This window comes from Pangasianodon hypophthalmus, chromosome 2, assembly GCF_027358585.1.
Source record: "Pangasianodon hypophthalmus isolate fPanHyp1 chromosome 2, fPanHyp1.pri, whole genome shotgun sequence".
In the NCBI taxonomy this organism is placed as follows: domain Eukaryota; kingdom Metazoa; phylum Chordata; class Actinopteri; order Siluriformes; family Pangasiidae; genus Pangasianodon; species Pangasianodon hypophthalmus.
This window is the reverse complement of record NC_069711.1, coordinates 19,404,591-19,424,862: the sequence shown is the minus strand read 5'-3', so window position 1 is coordinate 19,424,862 and position 20,272 is coordinate 19,404,591. Positions and strand designations below refer to the sequence as shown.

At 39.0% G+C, this 20,272-nt stretch overlaps 1 protein-coding gene across 1 annotated transcript in view; it reads right to left on the bottom strand.

Moving 5' to 3' along the window:
- Window positions 1–63: 63 nt before the first annotated feature.
- LOC113527823 (unconventional myosin-VIIa) overlaps window positions 64–20,272 on the bottom strand; it is a 34,942-nt gene continuing 14,733 nt past the window's right edge. Inside the window, exons 27-70 of the mRNA XM_053227148.1 lie at window positions 20,057–20,241; window positions 16,934–17,055; window positions 16,667–16,809; window positions 16,463–16,576; window positions 16,221–16,374; window positions 16,023–16,099; window positions 15,808–15,927; window positions 15,548–15,690; window positions 15,238–15,448; window positions 14,081–14,216; window positions 13,798–13,961; window positions 13,568–13,708; window positions 13,290–13,448; window positions 13,064–13,156; window positions 12,891–12,985; window positions 12,700–12,784; window positions 12,342–12,560; window positions 11,931–12,140; window positions 11,546–11,758; window positions 11,269–11,436; window positions 10,685–10,981; window positions 10,376–10,536; window positions 10,099–10,225; window positions 9,886–10,005; window positions 8,910–9,083; window positions 8,590–8,817; window positions 8,013–8,180; window positions 7,754–7,871; window positions 7,536–7,662; window positions 7,249–7,400; window positions 6,645–6,826; window positions 6,332–6,450; window positions 5,992–6,146; window positions 5,364–5,517; window positions 4,750–4,905; window positions 3,914–4,019; window positions 3,692–3,805; window positions 3,512–3,599; window positions 2,766–2,872; window positions 2,447–2,632; window positions 1,292–1,408; window positions 1,115–1,198; window positions 796–915; window positions 64–667 (exon numbers count right to left, since the gene is read on the bottom strand). Coding sequence (XP_053083123.1) covers window positions 575–667; window positions 796–915; window positions 1,115–1,198; window positions 1,292–1,408; window positions 2,447–2,632; window positions 2,766–2,872; window positions 3,512–3,599; window positions 3,692–3,805; window positions 3,914–4,019; window positions 4,750–4,905; window positions 5,364–5,517; window positions 5,992–6,146; window positions 6,332–6,450; window positions 6,645–6,826; window positions 7,249–7,400; window positions 7,536–7,662; window positions 7,754–7,871; window positions 8,013–8,180; window positions 8,590–8,817; window positions 8,910–9,083; window positions 9,886–10,005; window positions 10,099–10,225; window positions 10,376–10,536; window positions 10,685–10,981; window positions 11,269–11,436; window positions 11,546–11,758; window positions 11,931–12,140; window positions 12,342–12,560; window positions 12,700–12,784; window positions 12,891–12,985; window positions 13,064–13,156; window positions 13,290–13,448; window positions 13,568–13,708; window positions 13,798–13,961; window positions 14,081–14,216; window positions 15,238–15,448; window positions 15,548–15,690; window positions 15,808–15,927; window positions 16,023–16,099; window positions 16,221–16,374; window positions 16,463–16,576; window positions 16,667–16,809; window positions 16,934–17,055; window positions 20,057–20,241 — 6,405 coding nt within the window. The 3' untranslated portion in view covers window positions 64–574. The remainder of the gene's footprint in view (window positions 668–795; window positions 916–1,114; window positions 1,199–1,291; window positions 1,409–2,446; window positions 2,633–2,765; window positions 2,873–3,511; window positions 3,600–3,691; window positions 3,806–3,913; window positions 4,020–4,749; window positions 4,906–5,363; window positions 5,518–5,991; window positions 6,147–6,331; window positions 6,451–6,644; window positions 6,827–7,248; window positions 7,401–7,535; window positions 7,663–7,753; window positions 7,872–8,012; window positions 8,181–8,589; window positions 8,818–8,909; window positions 9,084–9,885; window positions 10,006–10,098; window positions 10,226–10,375; window positions 10,537–10,684; window positions 10,982–11,268; window positions 11,437–11,545; window positions 11,759–11,930; window positions 12,141–12,341; window positions 12,561–12,699; window positions 12,785–12,890; window positions 12,986–13,063; window positions 13,157–13,289; window positions 13,449–13,567; window positions 13,709–13,797; window positions 13,962–14,080; window positions 14,217–15,237; window positions 15,449–15,547; window positions 15,691–15,807; window positions 15,928–16,022; window positions 16,100–16,220; window positions 16,375–16,462; window positions 16,577–16,666; window positions 16,810–16,933; window positions 17,056–20,056; window positions 20,242–20,272) is intronic.

Here is a 20,272-nt window from a genome sequence, read left to right as displayed (position 1 = left end):
CTCCCCAGACATCACTCTAAATGAGATTTCACTTGGTGAATGATCCTATAAATAAGCACCAAATAAGCAATAAGCAATGTTCTTTTTATTTGGCCATTTTTACCAAAGCAACTCTTTCATTAAGATAAAAGTGTAAATACATTGTAATGCAAACCGCTAGTTTAGGAAACAAGTGATCACTATTTCATAGCACTGTATTATATATTCCAGGTCTAAGCAAATTTATATGATGTTATAATATAAGAGCTGATTTTGGGAGTAACATAGAAAGTACAGCGATATCTTATTCTTTACATTTGGAAATAAATAAATAAATGATCAGAAAAAGAACTCTAGACTCTTACCAACATCTTACCAATAACCAGAAGAGGAAAAAGCAAATCTAAAGGATCTAAAATCTCATGCATGAATCAATAAGAGGATTTTAATCACTAAACATATCCTTTAACATTCATATCAAGCTTGTTTAACCGTATACTGTGTGATTGTTTGTGGCAAACATGAAGACTGGAAGTGAAAGTGTGTTAAAGGCAGAATGAAATAATTTCATCATTTTTCCAGGTCAGGTCAGGTATCAGTTAAAGCGCTGGTTCCTGGTTCTCTGTGCTCTTGTCTCGTTCAGATACATGTTGACGTAGGACGTCAACAAATCATCGATTTTGTAGCCCTTGTGGAGTTAAAAAAGAGAGATCATAATAATTAGTTTAAAATTTGCAAAAAAAAAAAAAAAAACAGTTAACACCTGAAAAGGCTGTGGGGCTGGAGGGACAGAAGCAAATTTTTTGTATTACTCACCAGGGAGGTTTCACACAGAATCTTATTTCCTTTGACCAGATTGCCTACAGTCATGTGGAAGTATGTGCTCCCACTGCACCAGCTCGCAATCACATTCAACGGGTGCCTTGCTAGGACATCCTTAAAAATAAGCAGTAGATATTTATTAACTGATTCATAAAAAAAACACGCTAGAAAATACAGATGCAAATAGCTATCTGATTGTTCAGAAAAACAACAAAGAAACAACAAAAATATATCTTTTTTGATATATACACAACTTTTTTGGTTATTTGAAACTGATCCTTGCATGAATTAAAGCACTGAAAAATACATTTACCTTGGTTTTAGGATGTATGATTGTAACCCCCTGTTTGCTGATGGCAAGCCTCACAATATCAGGGAAGTTGGGCTCCGATGTTTGCTGCATTAAGAGAACATTTTACACAAGTAGCTATTAATGCACAACATGAAAATCAGCACTGGCATCTGACTTAGTAGGGTCACGTTTCATTACCTTCACTTCGAAGAAGGCACAGCCAAATGTGGGCCACTTAAAGATGACCTTCAGGAAGGCCACTATGGCATCCTCTGCTGTCAGGCTTGCCTGTTTGTTGTATGCAGCAACAATGCTCTACAGTAGAGGGATTAAATAACAGCATATTACATAAAATTTGTGCTCACTATGGAAAGATACATAGAGAAAATATTGAAAAAAGTGTTCGTGAATAACTGAAGATAATGAAAAATGAGATCGATAAGTAAGGAATAAAATGCAGTGGGAGTATTTGCATACTTTATCTGTTTAAAGTTACATTAAATGTTGTGGAAGATCTGCAAAACCAGTTGCTGCTATCATTTATGTTATAATAGCTATAAACAGTCATTCCCTCACCAGCCTGTCTTTATTCTTTCTAAGGTACTATGGGTGATAGGGCATTTTCTTCTCATGCTCAAAACTGTGGTACTCACTATCATCTTTTAGTGTATTTAAATCTTCTCTCAAAGCTTATTTGTTTAGGATAGATTTTACTTGATGACTTTTCTTTTTTTAATTATTATTACTATTATTGTTATTTTTGTATTTTATTATTAACTGTTTTTGATACATGCTTATATATTTTGTTTTATGCTATGTACTTCTGTTTCTATTTTCTCTTCCAAGTGCATTGAGAGGCCGTTTTAAAGGCACTACATAAAATATAAAAGTTGTATTATTATTATTTTTAAGGTAAATAAAAAAAAGACAGCTTGTCCTGTTATTGAGAAACTGGAAAGCCCTCCATCCTGAAGACTGTCATGTGATGGAAAATTTAAAATTTCAACTTTACCTCTGATTTTCACAATACTGAAACTAGAGACTCCTTCCAAAAATACTAAATAAATGTCTCCTCAAAGAAAATTTCACCATATCAACAATTAAACAGCTTTTAATCTGTTTATGTGTAGCATCCACCATACAAGTCCCTGTATCAGTTACTATAGAAGCAATAACATATTAGAATGGGCACTGAACCTGTGATTTGCACTGAACCTGTGATTTGCCCTGCAGCTGAACTAAAGTCATAGCTGGTGTTATAGAAAATGAAGACCCTCTGACCAATCAGCACTGAGCATTCAGCAGCACTGTGGTATAATAAGAGATAAGGAGATGCATAATGACATTTCTTACCTTTTTCCAGTCCTCAGCTGACATGGCTTTTAGCTGATCATTGGGCACAAGCTCTTTCAGCATCTTAGTGATCATGACAAACTGAGTCTTATCATCTCCTACTTTAACCCTGAAGAGGAGTGCGGCCAGCTGCACCATTTCCTCTTTAGTGCAGCGGTGGTACCCGCGCAGATACTTGGGCAACTCCTGTGTGCAAAGAGAACTAGTGTTAGACCTGATCAACCTGATTGATTCCTCAGATCATAACTCCCTCAAACTAGAACTAGATTAACCACATGTGGTTGGGAAGAAAAAAGGGGAAGAAAAAAATGGAGTTCACCTGGGGATAGTGGAAGATGCGATCTGCTTCCTGATCTCTGCCAGGGATTACGTTGAACCACAATTTCCTCATGAAATATACCTGGTATGGAATGTTCACTGGTCCTCCTGCAGTTTAAGCACAACCATGTAAACACATGGCATACAATTACTGCAAATTTGACTGGTTATTACTGGTTACTGTTAACTGAGGTTGGACTATTAGGGGATTACTTTGCACTACAAAAAACAAGCACTAAGCATAATACATGCATAAGGATTATTTCCACTGTAATCCTCTAAACCAGGGGTCACCAACTGGTGGATGACAATCTTAATGTGAACCCAGAAAATTATTTTAGAGGACCAAATGAAAAAACCGTATGTTCAATGTATGAAAAAAAAATGGCCTTAGTTTAATGACTGAAGATTTCTAAACATGAACGAGTGCGGCTTCTGTAGCAGATCCTCTGTTGCAGCTTATCCAATCACATGAATTTATGTAAATGTATTACATTTGTTCAGAGTCCATGGCACTGGTAAATTGTGCTAACATGAAGCACCACTACAAAGCAAAACATAACCACTTCAAATTTATGAGTCTTATTTATAGCCATAAACTAATCAATAATGGATAAGCATTAATAAGCAACAGTTGTAGTCATTCAGTCAAGCTATTCAGAGCTTTGTTTCAGGAAAGTTAGAAAAATGTAAAAAGGTGAAATGTGAAACTGGATTTTCACAAATTTTATACTACCACGAACTCACCATCCTTCACCATCTTAGTTTTTCTGGACCAGTCGGTGATCTGTCTCAGACTGTCGAAAAAGTAGTCTGCCTCACTCAAACTCAGAACCTGATCAACACAGAGAAAACCAACTGCCAGTTAACATGCAAGGTGACTCTTAAATTTTATGGAAGTAGATAATTGACAGTCTTGGCACACACCTTGTCTTGTGTTTTTACAAAGATGCTGAAGCCATCGTCTGAGATCAGGCCGAGATTATTGGCGATAATTTTGATCAGGTCTCGGATCTTGGTGTTAGTTGCGACTTCAAATGACTGCTCAGAAAAGAGGGATCTCAACATCAGTTGGTGCCAGATTTACACACAGTGCCCATGTTTCATTTGTTAGTTTATGTAATAATGTGGTAGTTTGTGTTGCATTACCTCGTCTGTGTCATTAGGGAAAAAGACTTTGTGTACGATCTTAAAACGGTTCTGTCGAATGGCATCCAACTCGACCTGGTGAGGAGGAAGCTTCCTGGGTTCCATTCTAGAGAAAGAACACACACGCAGTCCTCATGATAGCGACAGATATCAGATATATAAATATCAAACTTGTAAACTGTGTCTCATTATTTTTAGTCTTATGTGACCAAAGTGTTGAGTGGCTACATGTTAAGCAGATCAGATGTGATTTTGGTATTTAACACTAGATATCATGACCCACTGACATTTTCCTGGTATTCATACAAGTTCTAAACGGTGCACAAATAGGTATGTTGATCTGTCAATACAATAATATAATGTTTAAGGACTGAGGAGTTTGAGGTTAAAATCAGTGCTACAGTATTTGACAGAAGACTCTGAGAAAGCAACGAATTATTCTCATATTGGTCTAAGTTTTAATTTCAGCTGTGTGTTTGGGCTAAAATTGCAGAATGATTTGGTCACTTTCTTGTAAGGCAGTGGCTGAGGAACATAACAAACATGCTCTTAGGGGTGTAGTCCAGGGCTTTAGTTCTAAGGCCACCTTGTCAAAGTTCACAGCCTGAAAGAAGCCTCCATTCATAAGCATTCTAAAATTACCGGTGTGGAATTTAAACTGCAAAGTTTTACTACAATCATGTCTTTTCTAAATCAGTTTCTCAGATATATGTATGTAGTTAAGTAGGTAGCTATTCATCAGTCAATGTGATTTCATCATGATTTTAACCCAAACACAAACAGGTCTAAGCTAGGGCTCCTACACTGTGCATGGTGTGTCATGAAGGTGTGCATACCTCAGAGCACCCTGCAGCCTACGCAGACAGTCAGGGGCTAATGGCTCCCGCCGCCGGGTGTCCAAAAAGCGCTGTGCATGTTTCAGCAATGAATTACTGGGGGGGAACAGACCACAACACAGCCACAGCAGCTGCCAACCCTGATCCATGCTGTGCCTGAGAGTCAAAATACAGCATATACTCAAATTAATCTCTATTAACTGCACCTGGTAAGATATTAACTACAAAGTGGCAGACTTTTACTTTTCATCACATATAAGGCAATGATCCACTACTACAGGAAGAGGCAGTATGACTGACATTGCAAATTGCCAACTATGTTTACTCACCAATGCTTCAAAAACTCTCTAATAATTTTCGAAGATGAAGAAATGTATGACAAAGCGCTTTAGTTGGATTTGAACCAGGCTACAATTTGAAGACTGTTTGTACCAACCAAGATTCCTGATACAACCAAGTTCATCTATTGCGTAATCTTGTGCAACTGTCCTTTCATAACAGCAAATGTGCAATTTAAACAGAACCTATTCTAAGGTTTTCATTCACCAAATTTACAGAACACTAAAAGAGACAGATATTACATCTGTTCTCCACAAACGTGTGGTTTTCCTTACCGGTTGTTATTGTTTGTCATCTGTTTCATGATCTGGCAGTAGATCTCATCTCTGAGTGCTTCATTCTGAGTGGCTGGTTCGAAGATTTGGTCTGTGAGCTCCAGTGGACTCTGAATTTGTCTGGTGGGATAGTCGCCCATGTACTTTAGGATTGGTACACACAGGATTCGTAAAGGAACTTATAACCACTGCATAAACGTATTATTACTCCTACCCAAGTATACTTATTACTAATGGAGTCTGGCCTATCATCTTAGCTTTGCAATGTATATATCAATAGTTATTTTTATGATATAGGCATATTGCCAAATCCAAACTGCACAATATAGTTTATTTATTGTTTAATAAAAGTAAATCAAACAGATTTAACTCATCACTTCACTACTCTTTAAAGCAAATTTTATACCTGTTGATTAGGAATGATAGTTTAACTGCAAAGTGAGATGGTACATGAATACAATAATCACGTATCAAACTGCATGATTAATGAGATTTGTTTATTTAATGGGATTTACACTGTAGAACCTACATAGTGGTGGCAACATTTATGAAATAGCACCTCGACTTATATGTAATATTCTTTTATCTCAGGTCCAGGATGTGCATGTCTCTGATAAGTAAAGGATATCAGTGAAGGCCTGGCAGGCCTGATGGCTGAGCTCTGGGTTCCCCAGCAATCTCTTAAGCAGGGGCTGTCTCATGGGCTCCCTGGAGTTTGCCCATAGCCTTTCAGGTGCCATGTTTTTAGAAATCACCTGCCTGTTCACATCTTTAGTGGGAGGTCTGAGGAAAAAGAAAGAATATATGCACATGATTATTGTATCAAAATATCAGCATGTTAAATATGTCATACTACAAGGAGGAAAATCCTTTGTTTCTTGCATTCCGACATTTCTAATTAGAAGTTAATTAACCTTTGTTTACTTCTACAAAAATAGTGAATAATGGAGAGTAGTTTCTGGAGATACCTGAAATACTCAATGGAGAACTCTTTAAGCGTTGCACGAGGTACTCTTTCTGCAATAGTTCCTTTGATAGTGTCGTTAATCATATTCTTTCTCTGATCTGGGGACATGCTGAGCAAACTCTGGACAAACAAATCAGATCGAATAGTTTATGTGCCAAGAAGTCATGGTTTGCTGATCATATTGAATTCAGTTCTGGATTTAAAAACAGTTAGTAATACACAGGTCATCATGCAGCATGTTAAAAACCCAAAAAGGAAATTATTTGTTTGGTGGCTTTGTGGCATAGTTAGTGAATTACTCAGAAAATCCTTACCAAGACCTCATTAGTGGGTTTGGTGGAAGTAGGTAAAATGTAGATGGCATCTGTAGGTACTGCCCCCTTTTGTCCAGTTCGCTCATTCTGTCCCTTCACCCAGCCATGGTTGGAAGAAAATTCATTGTCTTTAATAAGGAGGATAAGCTCTGCTTTTTTGAAACTAAGAAAGGTTGGATCATCTGAAATAGAAAAACAAAAAATCCCCTGGAATTATTGCTCCAAAAATATTGCAAAATACAAAATAACTTTAAAAATATTATAATTATTTTGACTCAAGAAATTAAGTGCTTTAAATGCTTGCAGGTTCTGTCTTAGGGGCAACATCAGACACAAGAGTGTAACTGTGTGGAACTAAGGCAATGCTAGTCAGACAGCTAGTTCATATCCCCATATAAGATTTCTGCACCACTACAATTATAAAGTTGTATCTGAGAATAAAAAGTACTTTGGGAGCTTTGAGGTTTGTGGTTCATTTTCTGTACAAATTCTGCATGAAACCAAGTATATCCGGACCGATTTGGGACTCAGACATCAATGACAGTTGGAACTAACAGTCCTAAAATCTCTCTAGTGAGGTTCTGGGATCTCAGAGGTGGCTGACCTTGCCTGTTGACCTCCTGCAGAGCTACAGCATACTGAGAGCGCTCTGTTAGGCCAGTCTGGAACAGAACTATCAGATCAACAATATCTCCAGCATTGACTGTGCCTAGCGTGAAGTCTCCTTTCAGAGTAAGCAGACACACAGACTGGGTTCTAGGATGAGGAAGAGAAAGAGCCGTTAGGCAACACAGGATCAAATCTTGCTCAAATAAACTGATGAGAGTGGATTTTTGTAATTGTAGATGTCTGTTGATGACATAGTCTTAAATTAGTTAGAGAGCAGTCTACCTCTTGGTGTTTATGGCATTCACCATTGGGTAGGAGAGTTCTAGAAACTTCTTCTCACGTTCATCCAGGAAGGTTATTCCAGTCCAGTTGATAGCCATGATAAATTTGTTCTTGGGTAGTGAAGGTCCTGGTAATGTTTAATATCAAATGTAATGTAATTATCCTTTTGATGCACAATTTTCTTTACAGTAACACATTAATTACAATACTGTTTTTACCTGAAATCCTGGAAACCTCAAAGAACCTTGAGAAGAACATTGGCCACTTCTGGCGTGCATAGTCCACCACTTCTGCTTTTATGTGATCAGCTTTTGTCTTTGAATCTATATACGGACCCTAATAGACAAAAGTAAAACCTGAATAGTTACTGTGCAACTTCCTATTTTTCAGCAAAAAAAAGCTTCGATTTAGGACTTGCTCAACTGCTTGTCATTGACAACACTCAGAAAATTATGAGCAAATAAAAATCTGCCATACCTGAACATGTGCTGTGTGGACCATCTGAATCCATTTGGCCTCTGACTTGTCTTCCAGTAGCTTGGAGGTAACACAATCCTGAACAACATTCTTAGCCTTCTCCATACTGTCGTCTGAGCCATACTGCACAAAGAAATGCTTCGCTGCCAACTGGACAACTATATCCTCCTGTAACAGATGGTAAAACATAGTAATTAATCCCTATATTGCATATACTACAGTTTGTTTGATTTTATACACCTGTTTTGCTAAGTTTTTTGACTGTCCAAAAAGACAGTAAAGAAAATGCATCACCTTTTATGCTCTTATTGAAATAATTCCACATCACCCAACTATAAAAACTTTTAAACTCTTAAGCTTTTCTCCATTAAAAAAACTCTTAGATGAACCCTTGCATGTACCCTTTTTCCTTTAAGAAATCCTTCTAACACTGCAGAAAGAAAATCTTAATAATGAACAAATTAGGTCACTAACAAACAATGATGTCATTAGCAATGAACAAAGGTGACTCCCCACCAACAAAACTTATCCCATCCATCTGTGCTCCATCAAACACTGTCAAGGCATGCTCACTTACCTTCTCACACTGGTACTCGCCATACTTCAGTCCTCTAATGACCTGTCTGTAGATGAGGTCTGTGCTGGTGCTGTCCTCGCTGCAGTCATGCCAGGGAGTGAAGATCTCTTTGCGGAAGTAGAGACGCCAGGGGGCATGCTGCTCCTGCCCGCCCTTCCGCCTCACCTCCTGCTCACACTGTGATATAGCATCCATCACATGCTCATGTCCACTGCCAAGAGACCATACCTTGGGGTACACAAGAATATACCTTACTTGAGCAGCCTGGTCAGGATAACTTTAGTTATAATACTTAATTCCAGACCAGAGATATAACATACCTTGTCATAAACAGCTACATAAAGAGAGAAGCCAAACGTGTCTTTTAGTTTAATTTTCTGTGAGATAATCTGGCAGACTTCTTTAGAAGTAGATGCCGAGTCCACAGGCAGACTGAGAATTCGCCCATCCATAAGAGTCACAGAGATGGCCATGGGTTTCTTAGTCTTGGTTGCCTAATTGAACACAGTGATTAAACACAAGAGTCAAATAAATAAAAGTAGGTAAAATATGCATTATGCCTTTCAGAGTAGATTTTCTACAGGGTCATTACAATACTACTCAAAAGTTGGAACCTAAAAGGTAATCTTTAAGAAATTTTCAGATATGCCCAGAATAAACAGAGTTGTGGATGAATTAGATGCATAACACTGACCACAGTGGGATATAAATATGAATAATTGTATTAGAAATTACAATAATTATGTAATTTATAGAAGTATATTAATATTTTATTAGATTCTTATTATTTTATTAGATTTTTATTCCTTAAAGGCATTCATAGGTTCATAAGTAACTGCTCTTGTTCATATGTGCATACAGATGTCCATGATGGGCTAGTGTTACTCTGATTGACAGCAGAGTGTAATGCCTCCCTACCCACTCAGAGGGCACTGCCAATATGCTCTCTTGGACAAACCACAGATTGTAGCAACATCATCGGGATTCAAACTCACAATCTCCAGATGACACAGCAAATGTTTTTCTGTTGTGTCACTCAGGGAAAATTGAATAAAGCAGCTAAAATATGTATGGCTTATGTTTTAAATGATTTAAATCTGCATTGTGTGAACATAAAAACTGTTCCCAAAAGCTTTCATCGGATTGTCTATCTGAGGAAATGTTTTATGTAGAATCATAAAATGAGTGTCCATTTCAAAGACGTTTCCAAGTAGAACCTTTTGGTAAGAAACTGTAACTGTAAAATGTTAATTTAAAAAAAATAAATAAAAAGTGATACAGTGGAACACTATTTACCTGTAGCTCAAGCCAGCTGGGAGGCTCTCCACGCACTCCATTGGCCACGGTGCGCCTCAGCCTTTCTGCACAGTATGGAGCATATCCAACAGGGCCGAGACGAATGAAGCTTTGCAGGTACTGAAAGGAGGAAACTTAACTAATTAGAAACTTGTAACTTAACTAAGTTCACTTAACTAAGTTACAATTATGAGGTAGCAGTGCCTGACTCACCTTAATGAAGCGCTCTGTGGGAGGGAAGATGCCCAGGCACAGAGAGAGAAGGATCCAGCCTCGGTAGAAGCTGCTGCGATTTCCATTCTCTTGGAGCTGCTTACATATCTGACAGTAGATCTCATCTCTAAGAAATAGAAACCCAATATGTATAAATGTGTATTCACCAACCCAGTGCTACACTTCTTAGGACCTATACAGTATTTCAGGGACAAAATGGCAGTAAGAATTTGGCTTGTTTCATACTATCATTAACACGTTCTTTGAAGTTGCCCACCTGAGGTCACGTCTGACAATGCCATATCCTACAATGATGTGCAACTTTTCAAGAGATGTGAGTGGACGGTCCAGGGTGAGTCCTTCATCAATCATGTTCTCCACTTCCTCACTAATAGTTTGTATAGTGGGTGGTTTGGAAACTTCAGAGCCATCCTCTGGCTGTTTATGCAGAAACGGATGAGTCAGAACACTGAGTATTATCAGTTCAGACATATGTGACCATTTTAGGAAGGTTATACTATAATAACTGAAATCACTTTTAATTTACTTAAAAACTAGGTCAATTACCCAGTTGTATGTGCCATACCTCTTCTTCAATGATGGATGGTTTTCGGGAAGCCTTTCTATTTGATGACGTTTCCTCAGGGATTGTGGATGTCTTTCTGTTCCGGGTCAGCAGATCAGCGAAGGTAGAGGACTTCCTGTTTTTGGGACCTTCCGATGGTATGGAGGAAGCTTTCTGGTTTGGTACAATGTCTTCTGTCATGGTTGATGTTTTCCTTTTTCCTGACAGCAGATCTGTAAATGTTGATGACTTTCTGCCCTGAGGTAGCGCTTCTGGGGCTGAAGAGTCTTTCCTTATGTTTTTGCTCCTCAACAGTTTCTAAAAAAAAAAGAAACAGAATGTGTCATCTAAAGCATGAACTGTAATCACTGCCCTACATATGTAAGTTTTTTTTTTCTTTGAAACTGTAACCACTGGCTTGCTAATTAGGTATCTAAAATCTACATTCAGATTTCTGGAAAGCTATTTTGGGACAATGTCTATTGTCAAAAAGACTATATAAATCAAATGGAATAGAATTTAATTGAATACAATATTTGAAAAAAAATTAAATAATGTTTAGTCTGAAAATAAGTCCCTAGCTCATATGTAGAATTTCAACAAACCTGGTCCAGTCCAACCATGTGGCTGAGACGTCTGTCTTGCCTGGATGCCACATCCTGCTGTAGGGAGTAATCAGCAAATGCTGATCTGCTTGTTGGGACTTTCTGAGCTTTTGGTTCAGGAAGATCTCCCATAAACCTCAAGATGATCCACCACACTGTTAGAGAAGCCTAAAAACAGCAGCTCGATTAAATATATTAGTTTTTTGTGTTGTGCTACAGCAAGTCCAGCAGCATTATCAAACTGTTGCATGATTCATGAATCAATAGGCTGATTTACCACCACGTCATTTTCCTCTTCATGGTACAGCAGCGGTTGGCGCAGTCTCTGGCGGATGTGAATGGGTGTAGCAGCACCCTGGAAGTACATAGATGCAAACTTGGAGAATGAGTACTCATCCAGATCATCATAGTCTTCCTCAGGAATCTCGTCCTCCATAGGAGCATCATCCAGGTCTACTTCCTCTAACACAGTCCGCTTTCCTTCTAAATCCTAAGAACAAACATAAGGATTATTTTAGTTTGAAATAATATTTCACTTACAAAAAATGCTCATATGACTAACAGTAGTTAGCATGGAACATTATAAGAAAAAGAATGGGTGAAATTCTGCTCAGAGTTACAGTTCCACAGTTACAATTCAATCTAAAATATTTGCTTCTGACCTCAAAGCCCGAAGGTGCCTGGCCCTCCTGCCCTCCCACCATGCTGGGCAGGAAGCCAAAGATTGTGTCTACCATTTCCTGATCATTGATTAACTCAGACTGTTCGGCAGCCTCTTTCTCTTTCTTCTGACGGAGAATAGCCTCTAGCTTCTTCTGTCTCTCCTGAGCAGCCAGCTCTTCTGCCCTCCGCTCCTGCAGTGACAAAAAGGCCTACAAACCACAGATATGATGAGTAAATTATGAATTTTTCATCATAAAAATCACCAGAATATCAATAAAACACAGGAAGACAATAGCTTGGCATGTATAGAGAAGGTGGTGAATATTGAAGGTACATGTAATATGTATCAATACTTATGCATAGGTCTCTAGTGAATAGCATCAGGAGAAGCTGTAAAGTTAATAACGCACATCGTTCTTCATCTTCTGAACAGTTTTCCGGGCATGCATGCCTCTGACATGAGCCTGTAGGAGGATGACAGCACCTCTCTTTTGATTCCACTCCTTCCTGGCAAAGTAGGCGTGGATCTGCGCCTGCAGCAGCAAGGCGGCCTTACGCTCCAGTTCGTACTGGCGTGCTAACTGACGAGAGCGTACAGTGGCCTGAAGACGAGCATATCCCAACTGGACCTGTGCATAAGATCACCGGATGGATCACCAAGCAACACTCACACGCTTAACCAAAGACAGCCTTTAAATCCTTTAAAGAAAATATGACTGTATGAGAACCCTTCAAGCCCAATTTATTATTCAACTCCTGATAACTCACAATTTTATAGAATTTTCTGCCTTTGTGTCCACGCCAATACTTCTGCACAACCACAGCTGCAGATCTTTGTTTAAGAAACTGTTTTCTGCAATCAGGAAGATTAGCATAATGAGCACAGGACAAAAAAAGTATACACTTTTGTTGGCCTTGTGGTTATAACCTCTCAAGACTAGCTAACTAGCATAGCTAACCTGTGCTTGTATCCTCTCAGGACTTTCTGGATAATAAGCGCTTTCTCGTTCAAGGCCTTGTCCCGTTTCAGCTCCAACATGGTATCATGAAAATCCTAGAAGACGGTTTGAACGATTCAAGCATTGGGTAATAAATCACAGTGTACAGTGATTGACATATTACATTACCTTACCTTCAAAAACACTTTGGTTTTGCCAATTTTCCAGTCATCACCATCACTGAGCACATTCTTACAAATACTCTCACTGCATGCCTTGGCACTCTCCTGGAACAGAGAAAAATGGCTTTTGAACTAACATATATCAACGTTGATATTAATATCAGTGTACATTTTTGCTGAATTCTTCACACTCTAACCATGTCCTTACTCTAGATTTAAAAGGAGAAGTATTCCTCACCGTTTTTGGGTCACAGATGACAGAGTTGAGTAGGACACGATATCGATCAAGAAATTGCTGGAAGGTGTGACGGATCGGGTAGCCAGCTTTCCTGATGCGAATGGTCTCCATCATGCCAGAGTAGCGCAGCTGACGCAGACACAGCTCTCTGTCAAACAGCTGGATTATACAGGAATCAGCATGAGAGAGAACATAATACATTGATCCCATTTCACCAGCAAAACAAAGCAATTTATGTGTACATTAAATATATAGAGGAATAACTGGATTATCATTACCATGGGTTTCTTAAAGTCATTTGGTTTGATGCAGCGAATGAAGTAAGGCTGGCATGCAGTCAGAGTTTTCATCAGGGAGTCCAGAGACTGACGAAACTGTCCACATAAAGTGGGTACTCGCTTCTTAGTGTCTGTCATTTGCTGAAAGGGTAATAGCATTAGCACCAAAACTTCTATCAATATGTTCATCCTCTTAACAGAAAACAAGATCAAATCTGATTTAAACTTACCCGCAAAGAGCTCGTGGAGGTGATCATCATTTTGGGGTTGGCATTGCTCTTCCCATTGATGGAGAGCTCACTGTGGAAGATCTGTTTGAGGAGCTTATTGGTAGAAGTTTCCACCAACATGATGAGATCTGAACTAAGAGCATCCCTGTTCTTTTCCAGAAAACCTTACAAAGAGGAGAATTAAATAATTCTTAATACTTCCTGCCAAAAATAAAGTAATTTTGCTCCAAGACAGCAATACATTTCATCCATTATTTGTAATGGATTACACATTTCCATTTACCTTTTGAGTCATAAAAAACTGGCCCAGCAAAATGCTCAATTCCAAAATTCGTTTCATAACTGTTCTTAGGAGGGATGTAGACTTTGCTTTTATCATGAAACTTACGCATCTTTTGCAGCAAAGTTGAATCTGTGCCCTGGCATTAAAGAAAATTACACCAGTGAAGAATTCACATGTTACACATACACATTACACATGATTTGTAAAGCAAACTCTTTAATGTCATTACATAACAATTAATTATACTTTATTTTCTAGTTATACCACAGTGCTGTTTAATTCTTGAGTCTGATTGGTCAGAAGGTGTTTTAAAATTTTCTAAAACAGCAGCTCTGATAGTAGCTCCATCTGTAATTCATATTGAGTTTCTATTAATGCACTCATTCTAATGTGTTATAACTCGTATAGTAACTCATCCACAGGAACCTATATGGCAGATAATAATAAATGGATTTAAAAATGTTATTTTTTGACAAAGAAAAACACATACTTGTTAATATGATTATGTTTTCTGCAATAAGATTATTAGATTATTTATCATTAATGGTAAGGGACTCAGGTGTCAGTGTTATGTATCAGTCAGTGTAAATTTTTAGTCGTGGGTAAGTTTTCAGGACAGAAGACTTGGTACTTTCTGGTTTCTCAGTAACATTTGTTGCTTTTGTTTACAGCTGCTATAGTGTAAGTGATAACAGGAACTAAGTTGTCTCGCTGTTGCCACAACATTAAACAGATAAAACAGCAATAAATGCTTAAGAAGCATGACGTGTTTTTATAATTTAAGTAAATTTTAAATTGTAATAACACCACATGCTTCTTGATCATTTAATGCTGTTTTATCTGTTTAATGTTTTGGCAACATGAAGAAGCACGATGTGTTATTATAACTGAAATAAATTTTCAATTGTAATCATTGGCAAATTGCTGTGGTATAAGAAAAATAAAACACCTCAGGACATGCTGTTATAGGTAAATAGCACGCTTCAGGGTGGAAACAGTAACTCTGCTTGACATTGAGCCCCATCACACCACCTGTTCATTATTTTCCTCTAACAGCATTCCCCATCATGTTTTATTCCTTTCTTAACTGGCTGAATAATTAATGCCTAGATCAGAAGACAACGTCTGTATTTAAAAAATCAAATGTATATTTGCACCTTAGGAAAGTGACTCTCCTCATCAATAAGAGAAAGAATGTTGAGAGGTTTGCTGGCCAGCACATCGAGGGTGCCCTGATTATCGATGTAGTCGATGTGTTTCCAGACAATGTTCTCGTTGGCGTACTCCTCCTGCTCCATCTTAAAGACATGCTTCACAAAGAACTGCTGTAGCTGCTCATTGGCAAAGTTAATGCACAGCTGTTCAAAGCTGAAAGAAAGAGCCACACAAATAATAATAAAAGAATATAATAACTGTCAAAAATCAGACACAAAGTATCAATGCATGTCTATAATTTTTTCACAAAACCTGTTTTGCTTGAAGTTTTCAAATCCAAAGATGTCTAGCAAGCCTATTGAGTTACGGGTATCGCTGGACTCCTCAGAGGGTGGCTTGAAAATGGCACTGTTGATTTTCTCCACAATCCACACAAACAATCTTCCATAGATGGCCTGTGCAGAAAGATACCCTCATGCTTAGCAGAGCTGAAAGATTTCATTTAAGGCTAACAGTAATGGTACAGAGATTAAATAGTAATAATTGTATATGATCATAAAATGGGTTCTTACCTTTACAAAGGCATCCCTGCCATCACTTGCTTGGTCTGAGGAAAGAGGTTTAGATACACTCTCTCTGTTAGTCATGAAGGACCTTTGAGTCAAACTTGTATCTAAAGTCTTTATGTCCACCTGCAGAGAAACATATGAAACCAGTTCGGCACATTATGTCAAAGAGCCTTTATAGTATAATGAATACTTTTAATACAAGTTCTTTTAAGAATTACCTCCAACAACTGTGCAGCCATTTTGAAATGGGTAGAGGTGATGATATCACAGCCTTCCAGATTATTTGAAACGGTGGCTTAAATAAAAATGAAAACAGAAATCCTGAATATAAATGCTATTATTATGGCTTATCACAGTGAAAATCCAATGCCATGATTCTGTGAAGTTTAACCCTTAACCACTAAAAGCCTCCTCACCTTCAAAGTCCATGTTGCCTAGGTGGAGGATGGCAGCAAGCAGCTTGTGAATTTCCCAGGAATCGTTCTCTGTGAATGTCAAGATCTTCATGGCTGAGCGGAAGTGGGCGTATTCCTTTATATCATCCCGCCCCTCACAGGAAGTGCACTTGCCCTGATTTAAAATTGCAGTGACTAGTTAAGCCATTATTCAAACCATTATCTTTGCAGTTATGAAAAACAGAGGTATGATAGCATCGTACCATGGTCAGGTAGTTGTACTCCACAGCATTACCCAGAGACAAAATTTTCTTCTGTTCAGCCTGCATGCCCATCAGCATGTAGTAAAAGATGTGATAGTTCCTCTCCTCTTGAGCCTGGACAGATTTTCAAATGTCATTTACGCATCTCCCCATTAAACAACAAAACAATTTCATTAAACCTGGTGTCAACTTGGCATGGTTTACCTGTCGACAGACACGTGATTTCTCCAGTAGGTACTGTTCAATGCGGGCTCCTTCAATGGCTCCCCCCTTACTGAACTGGATATCGATGTACTTCCCAAATCGACTCGAGTTATCATTGCGAATTGTCTTTGCATTACCAAAGGCTAGACACACAAAAGATTATTTTTGGTCCAATATTTACACTGCATCATAAAAATGCACTCAATGATACATAATATAATTTATTTTTTTTTTACTAAATCCAGTGTAAAGGGTTGACTGAACTACCTTCCAGTATGGGGTTAGCCTCAAGGACCTGTTGCTCTATCCATGATCGCTGTCCACTCACTGCTGCCAGGAACTGCAGCATCAGTTTGGTACTCTCTGTCTTTCCTGCACCAGACTCCCCACTAACATACACAAATTCACAAAACATACACTAACATACACAAATACCCAAGATACATTATGTTTTAAAACTCATGGAGATGATCACCATGCTCACACCAGTAGGACATGTGATGTTGACTTTGTAGTATCTGGAGAGGTACATTGCGATGCCCAGATACACATAGCTGCAGTGCAGATTCCTTGATTGGCACAAATCTCAATCATGCCCATGAGGACGAAATACACCACGTAAAATAGTATGGCACGGTAAGAGTGGGCCTCTAGCCCTGGTGATGACCTGTCATTCATTGTGATGAAAAAAAAGGCCACACACACACACTACCAGCAAATGGGGACTTGCCACTATCCAGCAGCCCCTGCAAAAAAAGGCTAGAACTTTAAATGCCGGGTTGCACACCAGGTCTAATCCATGGGTTGCATGCCATTTTTGGAACAGTTTCCAGCTGAAAGCGTACAATGCCCTCCCACTAGGGTTCTACTGTTCTAGGATCATTTCCTAGACTGTTACAACATAGTCATCAAGCTACCCACTGCTCCAGGTGGCCAAACTGACAGGCACAGATAGCCTGGTTGGAGACGCCACACCTCTCCATTCCTGTATGAATGCCATGTAGTGTGGGCAGAAGCAGTGATGGAGGCGGGAATGTATACAGAAGGCCATGAGGCCAGTTGTGGGCTACTGCATCTTGTTCCAAAGGGCCATTTGTTTCCACTAGGGAGAAGCACACTCCACAGTGGGTCTATTCCATGTGGCAAAGAGGTCCATCTGTGCCTGGCCAAATTTCCCAGATCTGCTGCACCAACTCTGCATGAAAGCTCCACTCCCCTGGGCATATGCGATACCTCAGCAGTGTCCACTGCATCATTGTGCCACCCCGGTAGAGGTGAGCCATTGGTGAGCCAACTTGAGGAGCTTCCACGTAAGGAGGAGGGCATTTATTTTAAAATCATGCCTACCTGGTGATTTATGTATTTGACCATCACTCTGTTGTCTGAATGGATCAGGGGGTCTCAAAATAGACAGAAAGAACTTGAGTGCCAGCAAGGCCACCCTCAATTCTAATAGGTTTATGTGCATAAGCCTTATACCTCCAGAGAATTAGAGCTCATGCCCCTCTCACCAAGATGAGGATTAATTTCTATCTATGGTATTTGGGGTTTAGTCCCAGCTGGAGTCCACTTGTTAAATTCCCTTAATTCTAACAGCCCTGGGGGGACTACTGTTGCAGGTGCAGAGAACAGTCCAAGCATCCTTAGTAGGAGCTGGAACTTAGCATATAACAACATGCCTGAATTTGACTTTTGACTGTTTCCAATGAATCTAGCTTCACAGTGTTGAATCTTGTGACAGTACATATTCACAGGTCCACACGCTGTTAGACAGTGAGTTATGTGAAAACAAGTGTTTTCTCTGAGGACTGAGAGTTGACATCCTGAGCAAACAGACTCTCTTGATTGTTGACTTTGACACATACAGTCAGGTCGATACGTATTTGGACGGCAACACGATTTATGTAATTTTGCCTCTGTACACCACCACAATGGATTTGAAATGAAGCAATCAAGATGTGATTAAGTGTCGACTGTCAGCTTTAATTCAAGAGGTTTAACAAAAATATTGCATTAACTGTTTAGGAATTACAGCCATTTTTTTACAGAGTCCCTCCATTTTCACAGGCTCAAAAGTAATTGGACAATTGACTGATAAGCAGTTTCATGGCCAGGTGTGGCCTGTTTCCTCATTGTTTCATCACAATATAAGGAGATAAAAGGTCTGGAGTTGATTCCAAGCTTTGAATTTGCATTTGGTAGCTATTCATGGGAACTCTTGCTATGCAGTCCAAAGAGGTGTCAGTGCAAGTGAAGGAGGCCATCATTAGGCTGAAAAAGTTAGGAATGGCCAAATCAACAATTTGGTACATTCATAAAAGAAGGAATTCACTTGCGAGCTCAGCAACACCAAAAGGCCTGGAAGACAACTAAAATGGATGATTGCAGAATTCTTTCCTTGGTGAAGAAAAAGTCAAGAACACTCTGGAGGAGGTAGGTGTATCATTGTCAAAGTCTACAATCAAGACACACATTCATGAATGTAAATACAGATGGTTTATGTCAATATGCAATCCACTGGTAACACTCAAGAACAGAAAGGCCAGATTAGACTTTGCTTAAAAAAAAAAAAAACTTAAAAAAAAAAGGCTGACCAGTTCTGACGCAAGATTAACTTGATCTGGCCAACTGTTGTGAAAGAGTTTTTCTTCAGCAGGGAAAGAATTCCTCTGTCATCAACCACAGTTGTTTTCTGTAACCTTTTGGGCCTTTTGTTGTTCCTGAGCTCACCAGTACATTCTTTCCTTTTAAGAATGTACCAAATAATTGATTTGGCCACACCTATTTTTTTTGCTATCTCTCTGATGGGACATACAAAAAGTGCTGTAATTCCTACATTGTACATCCGATTTGGATGTAAATATTAAAATTTAGTCTGCACTTTGACATTATATTCATAATTTAATTTCAACTTCTATATACTGTGGAAAACAGCTAAAATACCAATAACTTTGTCAGTGTCCAAATATTTCTTGACCTGACTGTACCTCCAAGATACACAGGCTAGTACAAGTCGAGTAAAGTTAAAGGAGTAGAGTGACAAGACGTGAACATATTTATAGCAAATACCACATTACTGTCACTTTGTGACTTTGTTGAAGGTCTTGGCATGCACGTGCAGACGCACTAGAGGATATCCAAGAGTAAGACATCGCTCCTGATGGTTAAAGGGGTGACACAGAACTACCCTCTAACTTCTTCACAATATGCAGAAAACAGTCCAATTTATTATCTAATTAAAGGCTTTTTGTTGGGCTGCTATTTAGAATTAAGATACTGTAAAACACCAGTGAGGCATAAGCAGAAATTCAACAAACTGCTCACTGACACCCAAGCAATTCTGAGGGTGACCTCAGACTAAGAACAGAGATACGAGTGTGTTTGACTGACCTGATGATGCAGCACTGGTCTTGGCGTCTGCGGCGCATGTTAAAGAAGCAGCTGTCTGCAATGGCGAACACGTGCGGGGGCAGTTCACCTAGACGGCGGTTTGTGTACAGTTGCACCTGCTCTGGAGTGTAGATCGGCAGCAGCTGGTATGGGTTCACTGCCACCAGAATGGACCCTGTGTATGTCTGAGAAAAGAGAAAGTGAAGCCAATGTGTC